The sequence below is a fragment of the Hetaerina americana genome, unplaced genomic scaffold (genome assembly GCF_022747635.1).
Source record: "Hetaerina americana unplaced genomic scaffold, ioHetAmer1.1.p SCAF_12, whole genome shotgun sequence".
NCBI lineage: Eukaryota > Metazoa > Arthropoda > Insecta > Odonata > Calopterygidae > Hetaerina > Hetaerina americana.
Window position 1 is genome coordinate 1274665 of NW_027286292.1, and position 11331 is coordinate 1285995.

The 11331-nt window shown below is 34.9% G+C and overlaps 1 protein-coding gene across 2 annotated transcripts in view; it reads left to right on the top strand.

Annotated features, from left to right (window-relative positions):
• Positions 1-8325, top strand: part of cn (Kynurenine 3-monooxygenase cn) — a 39671-nt gene extending 31346 nt beyond the window's left edge. The window contains exons 6-11 of one of the 2 annotated variants that reach the window (XM_071582591.1): positions 306-477; positions 4212-4463; positions 4739-4828; positions 5256-5396; positions 5682-5843; positions 7350-8325. In XM_071582591.1, coding sequence (XP_071438692.1) covers positions 306-477; positions 4212-4463; positions 4739-4828; positions 5256-5396; positions 5682-5843; positions 7350-7481 — 949 coding nt within the window. In that variant the 3' untranslated portion in view covers positions 7482-8325. Of the gene's footprint in view, positions 1-296; positions 478-4211; positions 4464-4738; positions 4829-5255; positions 5397-5681; positions 5844-7349 lie in introns of both variants that reach the window. The other variant, XM_071582590.1, reaches the window with a different exon arrangement.
• The last annotated feature ends 3006 nt before the right edge of the window (positions 8326-11331 follow it).

The following is an 11331-nucleotide window of genomic DNA, read 5'->3' on the forward strand; positions in this document are numbered from 1 at the left end:
ATGAGCCAATTCATTTAGTTTTCATCAATGGACCTATTCAAAAATTTTCCTCTCATTCTGAGGAAAATGATTTCTTTAAGATTTATGTTAATGAGTATTGACTCCTTCATTCCTGTATCTTCAGACAAATTTCATACAGGATATTGGCATTGGCAGCAGTGGTAGAATTTTTTAGCGGTAAACTATCCTTATGTTATCTTATTTACTTGAAGTATAAGGAAACTTAATAAAGAGAGAAGGTCCAATGAGTTGAGGTCGCTTACCTACAATGTATATTTCCTTGTGCATATTTTAAGGATTAACAGTGAAGGATCAAAGAAGCAAATGATGGTGAAAGCAGACTTAGTAATTGGAGCTGATGGTGCATTTTCATCTGTACGGAAACAGCTGATGAAGCAGCCTCTTTTCAACTACAGCCAGACTTATATTGAGCATGGATACATGGAACTCTGCATTCCTCCAAAAAAATCAGGAGATGTGAGATAGTTTTTAGCTACATGAACTTAGATCATAGATGAATTGGGCCTTTCCCTACTCTCAATTAATACATATAGTCAAGGTGTATTAAATAATAATATTTATTTATTCCATGTCAACATTTACATGAAGAATAAAATAAATCAAAAGATATATATATATATATATATATATATATATATATATATATATATAGGTTGTGGTAGTCCAGTGGGTAGAGCGTTGGACTGCATACCGGAGGGTCCCAGGTTAGATTCCTGGGCAAGGTACAGGTACTCTGGGCACCTGCAGCTCAACCCAAGCTAATGTAATTTTTTTTCGGGTACCAGGTTTTCCTGGGAAACCTTAACCGGCACAGGGAAAGGAACTGGCCCCCCTTCCCTGATGTGTGAATTTTCACACGCTCTGTATAGGGCTTAGTACTGGGTGATCTCCACCATCACCTACTAAACCGACCTTCGGGTTGCTTACTGTGTTTATGGTTATATATATATATATATATATTAATATATATATATATATATATATATATATATATATATATATATATATATATATATATATATATATATATATATATATATATATATATATATATATATATATATATATATATATATATATATATATATATATATATAAAGGTGGTCACGACCACCGAAAATTCGAAAAATAGTGAGTCTCTTTTTTGTGTGTTTCTGTGTTTTTGTCTGTGTCCACTAGTGCTAAGTGGACATTATATATATATATATATATATATATATGGCCCCTCTGGTCAGCAGTCCAATGCTCTACCCCCTGGACTACCATGACTTATATATATATATGGGTCGTGGTAGTCCAGGGGATAAAGCATTGGACTGCTGACCAGAGGGGCCCGGGTTCGATTCCCAGGCAAGTCTCTGGGCACCTGAAGCTCCACCTAGGCTATGTGATTTTTCGGGTACCAGATCTTCCTGTGAAACCATAACCAGCCCCCCTACCCTGATAGTTCTGGGTGAACTCTACCATCACCTACCAAACCGACCTTCGGGTTGATTACTGAGTTTATGGTTAAAAAAATGGATCCAATATGATTTTATATATATACAATGCATAAAAATATACTCTCATTACCATAATATGATATCATTTAGTACAATCAGTAGTACAAATTTTCTCAGTAGAAATTTTTTCAAGTTTCATTTCAGGGATGTGATATTATTAGGATCATTTACAGACTTTGGAAGTTCATTTCAAAGTCTCATACCCATTGACAATCTCTCACTGATATATTGGAAAGGTCCAAGTCATTTTTCCTTGGTGCTTTTTACTTTTGGATAGTAAATATTTAGTGAGTGAGATAGTCTTTTCCAAAATCAGTACTATTGTGCAAAGAATTTGCACCTGATGATGACGCTTGAGCGTTGAAACCAGTTGTACGCTAATAAAGGACAGTGGAAAGTTACTTTGCATTCTTGATTTTATTAAAATGAATTTCCACAAGGTGGAGCCGGGAACAATTGAAAATTTAGGCATCCTTGGTAGAGAAGCTTAATGGATTTAAATAAAGGCCAGCATGGTGAGCATTTTGGCAAGAATTATAACAAGTTTTTTGGGCTATGAAAATTCTTGGAGCATTCACAGAGGGTCCCTAGTAAGGGATAACATAAGTGAGATGTGGATAAAATTCACTAAGATAGATAGTATCTTGAATAATATTTCACTTCAAGCATCTGAACATAAAGGAGAGTATGCACAATTTATTGAATGGATGATGAACGAGTGCACCCCAGTGAAAATTGACATCTTAAAATAAACCCAAGAATTTTGTCTGCTGAACAAACAGTTAGTTGCAAACAAAAGTGTAACTTCTTGGGAAACTTTTGCTAAGGATTCACTGGATAACAGTATTTCAGTATCATCAGCATAAAGAATTAATTACAGACTATTGACAGAGTTGAGATTATCTGTCAAGATATTCATGTGCACACTGGTCCCAAAATGAACCTCTATCATACCGTATATTCAAATTATTACTGCTAAACAAACATTGCAAAGCATTTTGTTTGATTGTAACTTTTAGACATTTATATAAGTATTATTTAATCTGGTCAAGTTCTGGTCCTCTAATGTGATATCTCTTAATATTCCTGAATAAGATTTTCTGATCAACAAAATAAAAAGATTTTGAGAAATCCAGGAATGGTCCTACTGTCTTCACTCCTTGATCAAGTGATGCTAATAAGTAATTCATAACATTATCCTTGCATGGAAAATTTATTAGTCCTTTTAGCTTGAAAATCATGTTGGCCTGTAGTTCGAGTATTCTTACCTTCGAGAAAGTTAAGGAAATGATAGTAGAAAATGCTTTCAAAAATATTTGCTAATTGGTTAATTAGGCTGATTTGATATCTAGTTGTTTGCCTCATCTGTCTCGCCTTTTATTTTATAATTTGGCAAAACTTTGGAACTAGTAAGATGAGATGGAAATACTTACTCATAGCCTAAGAGATAAATTAATTATATGTGATAGTGGATTTTTGATGAGATTGTATGAAAGTAGGATGATGTTAGAATATTGTTATTGAAGAGAGACTCATCTTGAAGAACCACAAATTGAAATTTTTTCACCCTCAAGGTTCTATGATAATTATTGGAGTTCCTTTATTTTATTGGCAAAATTGAGGATTCTGGTTTTATTGAATACTTTTCTGTGTTTTATATCCAGCAGTTAACTGATATTTTAGATTTTTGTAATCTGCCAATAATGCCATATAATTTGATTAATTTTACAATGCAAAAAGATTTATGTTTGTGGAATGCTGACCTTTTGGTGAAATAAACTCTGTTTACTTGGCTAAAAACCCAACCTACCGATGTCCTTGTTGTCTTGGTTAATTTGGAAGTGTCTATATAAAATAAAATCAATAATAAATAAAATCATTGTTAAAAAGGCCATAATAAGTTCAATTTCCAATTTGAATTTGGCTGAATCAAATAGAATATTTCTGATGATGCTATCCAAGCATGACTTTCTACTACTCAGATGAGTGTGAGTGAGGGGTAATGGTTTTACATTAGCAGCATATTTGATAAACAGCTGACATGGTTTCTGACAATAAGTCAGAGATTCTGAATTGAGTAAATTAAGAAATATGTAATGCATATGGCTATTTGGGGTCTCATAAATAAAACCACTTAACAAGAATGTGGAGAAAAATATGTGAATAATTATAGTATTTGATTATTCATATGACATTTTAAGAAAACCAATAATAGGCTGACATGTATTAAGTACTTAATGTATTATGTAAAACCAACCAAATTTCTTAGCAGAAAAAGTGCATAGTGCATGTAAGTAATATATTTGCACATGAAATGCTTAAAATTAATCTTAAAAACCAGGAATTTTCCTGAAAGGCAGGGAAAAATTAGGAAAAGGGCTGTAGTAGAGACATTTTTATAGAAATGAAATCTATTGCACTGAGTTCAATGAGAACTAAAGCAAGGGATGTGAAGTACAGAAGGGGTAAAAAGATGAACCAGAGAGGTGAAGGAACAGAGGTCAGTCAAGAGAAAGGTGGATTGATGTGTTGGGAAAATTTGGGAGTGATGGCTGTTAAGATGTAATTGAAGTATGATGTTTGGACTAGCAATAACCAACAGGCTTAGGGTCCAACAAGTGCTTTGTGTAAAATAAAATTCCATAAATACTGTTTTTATTCTAACTACTATAATTGTTATTCTTTCAGTTTGCAATGGAGGCCAACTACCTTCACATATGGCCAAGGGGCAACTTTATGATGATTGCCCTGCCCAATCAGGATTGTTCATGGACAGTGACACTTTTCATGCCATTTGAGCAATTTAAAAGCCTTGATACTCCACAAAAACTGCTTGACTTCTTTAACCATTTCTATCCTGATGCTGTTCCATTGATTGGAGAGGACAGGCTGGTGAAAGATTTTTTCGAATCAAAGCCTTCTCCACTTGTGTCAGTAAAGGTGAATGATTAAAATATAGGTTTTCCTGTGGATAACTGGTGATTATTTCATGTATTATGATTTTCTTAGAGCTGACAGTACTTGAGCGATGGATGATATTTGCATTTTTAGGGATGTAGACAGGAAAGATGTAAAATATTCATTTATATAGTCTGATATGAGAATTGTCACTGCAGCTAATGTTAAGTCAGTCTGATTATTCATCTTTTTAGGTCTTGTCTTCATTTCCATGATAATTCACGAGTTCTTTTCCTTTCATTTACTGCATCTCTCAGTGTAAACCCTATCATGTTGGAAGTTCTGCAATCATAATAGGTGATGCAGCTCATGCAATGGTTCCATTTTATGGCCAAGGAATGAATGCAGTAAGTACTTGACCTCGTTTAAGTATTGAATCAAGAAATATCGCTGCCTAGTTATAATTTTACAGAAGTAAAGCTTTTGAGTAAAATGAAGGTACTAGCAATACCTACATCAAATCTACCAACATATATCATGTATCTATTTATTTAATTTTTTTATCCAATGCATTGAAGTTAGTTACAAACCTACCCAAGCTACCTTCTCAAATTATAATGAAATGCTCTGATAAACATGTTATCTTCAACCATAACATAATCATTGCATATTATTATCTATCTATTGCATAAGCGAGTACATATATGTTAATGAATGAATGCTGCATTGATGACTAAATTGACCTTGTCTGAACTGGTAGAATGTAATTGCATGTTTTGAAGGAGTGCATTGTAATAGAAGAAAATTAATTTCTTTTCTGTTGCTACTTTATAGGGGTTTGAAGATTGTCACATATTTGATAATTTGATGACAAAGCACAAAAATAATTTGAAAAAAGCTTTGGAAGAATTTTCTGATTATAGAAACCCTGATGCTGAGGCCATTTGCAACCTGGCTATGTACAATTACATAGAGGTAAGAATGAGTTAACGATACTCACTGGGGTTCTTCAATTTATAGTGATAAATTCAGTCAAATTTATGCTCCTAATAATTATTTCCACTTTGAATCTGGAAAAAATATGTGTGAAATATTATTTGATGTCAATTGATTGGCTTACTTAAATTAACGAATACTAATCATGCATCCTTGCATACAGTAAGACAAACAAAAAGGGGCAGGCATTTGGTGATAATCTAACAATGGATTAGTTTTAGTTTAGAATGACCAATAATAATGACCTTTTACCTTATGTTTTAGATGCGAGACTTAGTGAATCATCCGTCTTTTCTCCTGAGAAAGAAGTTTGATATGTTTGCTCATTGGCTTATGCCAAATTTTTGGATTCCCCTCTACTCATCAGTCACATTTTCTCATATGAGATACAGTTTATGCATTAAAAACCGTGAATGGCAGGATAAGGTAACTATTTGAGACTTCTTTTCTGTTCTATTCCAATGAGAAGTTAATTGCATTAGTTCTGTTGGTAAACACTTCTGAACGTTTTCAAAAATGAACAATTTACACACAAGAGAGGGGTATTATGAAAACAAATGAACATTTGCAATTCAGAGCATTGTTCAATCATGATATGGCAGATATGAAACTGTTTCCAGATGGCTTTTCACAGCAGGTGGTGTTGCTTTCATCACATCTGGACTGTGAAGCCAAAGTTGGCAAAGATGTCATCAAATAATCTTTTTCCTTGAGTATATCATGCTAGAAAAATAAGGTTAATTATTCTGGCATTAATTTGAGTGATCTGCTTTGGTAAAACGTAAACATTAGCCCAATATTTAGTTATCCTTCAAGTGTAAAAAATGGTATGAATCATGAAATGACTCGGGGTACATGTGAGAGCCTTTCTGCTTCCTTGAGCCCAAGTCTAACTTTTCTCTCCAGGAGAAATGAGAAAACGTTTTCCTCTGTAGAAGTCTCCCTACGCAAGTCTGTAACTGAGAGAGAGAACTTTTTCTGCTGATCAAAGGTACAAAAGTGGACTCAAAGAATTAAATGGAAGAGGAGAAGTTCTAGTGGAAAGTTTTTCATGGGCTAATGAAATATTTCATTACTACCTCATTGTGTTTCTGTGCTTCATATAAAGCATCCTCTTCAAAGAGAAAATTGTCAATATCTATTTTAGATATTTGGCAAGCCATCAAAATAATACACAATTAAAATGAAGTATTATTAGCACAAAAACACATCCAATATGTACTACTACTGATTACTTATGATAGTGTGATGCATATATGGCGGAATTTCACAGGAGTTAGCGGCTCACAGGCCGAGACAGTCTAGTCAATATCACAATAATGCCAAGACTGAGTCTGCCCTGCCAAATTAGGAAAATTAGTTGAAGATGAAGGCTGTGTTGATCAGTGCTATCTGGCTCATTTAATTATGACTGAGATGAAAGTTCACCCCTATTGGTACATGTTTTTGAGGGCCAAAAAACTTAAAAAATATGGTCTCATCTAAAAAACACTAAAAGTTAGGAAATAAATTCATATCATTAGTTTGAAAACATATTATACAAGCATGACTAAAATAAAAACTTGGTACTTTTTGAATGAAATGTTAACTGTAAATGCAAGAAACTATTAGATTATAGCAATAGAATGATGGTTTATAAATTAAGATGTTATTAGTTGGAAGGAGAATGAAAATATACCCACAAATTCATTTTTAGTCATATTCATATGAAATTATGTTGTCTGTAAAAGAAAGATCTATTTTCTACCAAGTGTTCAATTCAGGTTCCTATGCCAAGCATTGATTCGTAGACAAATGTGAAAAAACTGCATCAGAAAGTGCTTGGCTAAAGCTCAAAGATATATGGGATAATTTTTTATCATTGATCTAATTCTGTAAGTATGCAGTTTTCTAATCATGTAATCACAATTAATTATTCTTTACTTTTTTCAGGTCCTTCATAGATCTATGTATTTCCTTAGTTTTGCCACAATCCTAGGTATATCTGCAGTTGCTTACAAATGCCAAGACACTATATTAAACATCTATACTTCCATGATAAGGAGTGCTCACCAGTACTTCTAAAAAAACTTCTCTTCATAAAACCTATGCAGATATTTTTACAGTGTGACAATTTATTTCAAAGTTTTCTATGAGATTTGAAACTTGTCACCATCAGAACTTCAGATTCTGAAAATGATGGCCTGCCTGCCAAAACGTATTTTTGATTGTGTTTCTATGTTTAGCTAAGTTTTTGATTAGAGTATATGCATATCATTGTGCTGTTACTGAAGTGTGTTCAATCTGAATGGTGTGTTGAATTATGTGGAATATATTCAATTATCCTCTTGTGCCTTTGAGTCAATGTAGATTCTTGTCATGCATGGAAGATGGCTCGATGAGTGAGTAATTAAAATTAATGAATGAGAGAATTACATCTATGGACAAAATGAGTGATCATTGGCCCTGCAAATAAATTGGTAGTATGTGCCATTGGTCTCAATGAACTTAAGGTGAATGACAACCATCTATTGGTTTAAAATTTAAAAAAGGCCTGCATTCACTAATTTTGAGTGTATCTATTTGAGGAACTGGGAGGAATTTTCATCTGAGGTTTGTTCTTGAATACAGAAGACAAAAGAGTGCCTAGTCCTCAAATATTGAAACCAAAGACTATCTATTTGTCTTGATGTGATTAGTTTGTATTTCTACAATAAGTATCAAAAAAGTTATGCTCTGTGAAAGATCAACTTTACTTTCCCTGAAAATGACCTGCTAATTAGGCAGATAGATAGGTATGTACCTATTAAAACGTGTGCTATTACAGGTTCCAAAATATGTAAGTTATAGTAGCTATTAAACTGTGTTGACAATAAAAGAGCAATTGAATTTCTACTTAGTTGGATATTTTGCAATAAAAGTGTCTTTTAAAGTTTTTGGGCTATATTTTTCATTACTTCCCTTTGCCTCAGAGATTTATGACATCTTGGTCAATGGAAAAGGATACCTTCATTCACTTCCTCAATATCTTGGTAATACCAGTTAAATTTAACCCTGGACTGCTGTTTTACCTTAATCAGGCAAATTTTAAACAATGACTTCACCCTTGTGGAAGGCTACTTTTGGGGTTCATTATTCGATGCTGCATTTCATGCTATATTCCATGGCTTCATCAAGAGAAAGAGAGATAAAATATCATTCTCACTGGTGTTGTTGAGGCCTAATTCTTGCAATGAATTAGGTCACTTAGGTGATACAGGTAGATGAGCATGTGAAAAAGTTGTTGAAGACAATTGGATATCATAGAATATTTTAAAATATTTCATTTCTAATATAAATGATGTGCACGGTATGCTTCTTGTTAAAACTACCCTAAAAACTGAAACAAGGGCTCTGAGGAATTTACATTGCCCTTCTTTGGCTGTCTTATTTCTTTGCAATGCTTCCATCTGTTGCCAAGCCCCTGCTAGATGACTTGATGGGCAAAGATTGTCTTCGATCATTTGTGAGATAGTATGCAGATCAAGTGAGACCTTTATGATCCTTTTTCAAGAAAATGATAATTCTTCAAGAAAAATTGTGAATTCCAAGTAAGTTAAATGTATGAAGCCCCTTCATCTCATGAACTGGTGTGATAAAAATGCTGTTGCTGCTCAATGAATTTCTCTGCTCAGGAAATATATTCTAACACGTATTATGTCTGATAGAATAAATTTACCCTTGCCCATTACTGGGAAGCAAAAAGAGGAAAATTCTTTTGACCCACAGCCAACTTCTGGCCCACAACCCCAATGTCACAGGTAGAAAATCTGGCAATCAGCTGGCTCAGTTCTAACCCCCATTCCTTGCACCAATGAAAGTGGCCAGCAATCAGCTGTGGTCCTTATTTCCCTGCATCCCCTGGGTCCTATGTAAATAACCCAAGATTGCTACTATCATGTGAGCTGAAGTTGTTAACGTATAAACTGTTGGGTAAGTGTATACGTTGGGGAGGAGACTACTTTGAAGGGGACCCTGACCAAGAATTTGTTAGCGAGGAATTTTTTTGTAATAAATAAAGTTCGGGAACGTTTTGAACAGGCCTCATATAGAGAATAGTAGCAGCCCTATTTCATTTCCCAGAGGGACGCCAGAAATTACATTTACCTCTGTTGGGCACAACCCATCGATGACTTTTTATTTGCGATGTGAGAACACGTCTCTAAATCCAATATATCCCTTTCTTATCGGTACCATAGTGTTGAAGTCTTTGTATGAGTTCATTGTAAGGAGCTTTATTGGAGGTCTTTGTCAAATTAAAAAATACCGCATCCACGGGTGTATTTTTTTCCCTCGATTTAAAGGTATCGTGAAAATAAAATACCAAATTGGGTTTCTTACGAAATGCTCTTCCCAAAACCGTGCTGGTTGTGTCTTCTTACTTCCGAGAAAGCCCAGGACGATACTGGTAATAATGCGTTCCAATATTTTGCCTGAAATCTATGTTAAAGATATGGGTATGTAATGGGATTGGTGGGATTCTCACTATCGCCGTGTTTATAGACGGGAGTTATGTGAGCTGGTGGCTTTCAGTCGCGAGGCACTGAACCTTCTTTTGTCGACTAGTAAATACTTGCTAAATACGAGGAAATGTCTTCGGCTAATTTCTTCAATATTCTAATAGGCATTTCTTGTGGACCTGGAGCTTTGTCACTACTGATCTGTCGCTCTGTTCATTACGTGGACAGTGTGATGCCACTCATGTTCTCCGAGAGGTTGAGGAGGTTTTGTGCGCGGATATCTTTATTGTAGACTCTCTAGGAAAAATGATTTAAAATATTTGCCTTTTTCACGATGTCTGTAACAATTTCGCCGTATTCTCCTTCAAAAGTATATACAGTTGGACGTTTATTCTTGAATTTTTATTGCGTAGGAGCAAAATACGAGGTCTGTTCAAAAAGTATCGTGAATTTTGAATTCCCGCGAGTTACGTTTATTTGATTTTCGATTATTTTGTGGCGTTATGTTGGTATTTATTTCTCTCACTTATGTCGAAAAGGTCGGCCATTTTGAATGTTCAGTTAATTGTTGACAGCTGTTTTGCAAGGATGTGTTTTGGCTTATCTTCGATTTTTGCCTGTTCCAAAAAATAAATCAAAGAGTCTTTATCAAATTTTGTGTGAAAAGGAAATTAAGTGAGCGGACGCATTCCGAATGTTGACTGTGGCATATGGAGAAGCTACCTTGGACCAAAGCAATGTTTATCGGTGGTATAAAATGTTCTCTGAGGGCCGAGGAGATGTGAACAACGAAGAGCCTGCCGGACGCCCGAGTACGTCAACAACAGACAAAAACATTGATGAAGTGAAGAAAATAGTATTGGCCAATCGTCAGAGAAGTTGCTGAAGACCTAAACTTATCGATTGGCTCGTGCCATTCGATTTTTACCGATGATTTGGCCATGACACGGGTCGCCGCGAAATTCGTACCAAAATTGCTCAATTTCGACCGAAAACAGCAAAGCATTAACATTGCTAAGGTGGTGTTCGACTCTGTCCGCGACGACCAACATTTGCTCCAGAGGGTCATAACTGGTGAGGAATCATAGGTTTATGGTTATGACGTGTAAACTAAATCTCAATCATCCCAATGGAAGCTGCAACACGAGTCAAGATCGAAAAAAGCGCGCCAAGTTTGGTCGAATGTGAAAGTTTTGCTTACAGTTTTCTTCGATTGCAGGGGCGTGTTGCATCATGAGTTATTGCCACAGGGTAAACGGTAAATAAGTATAAATATTACCCGCAAGTAATGCGCAATTTGCGTGAAGCAATCCGCCACAAACGCCCGGATTTGAAGAACAAAACTTGACTTTTGCAACATGAAAACACCCCAGCACACACATCGTTAATTGTGCGCAAATATTTGGCCAAAAATAACGCACTTATGATGCTGAAGC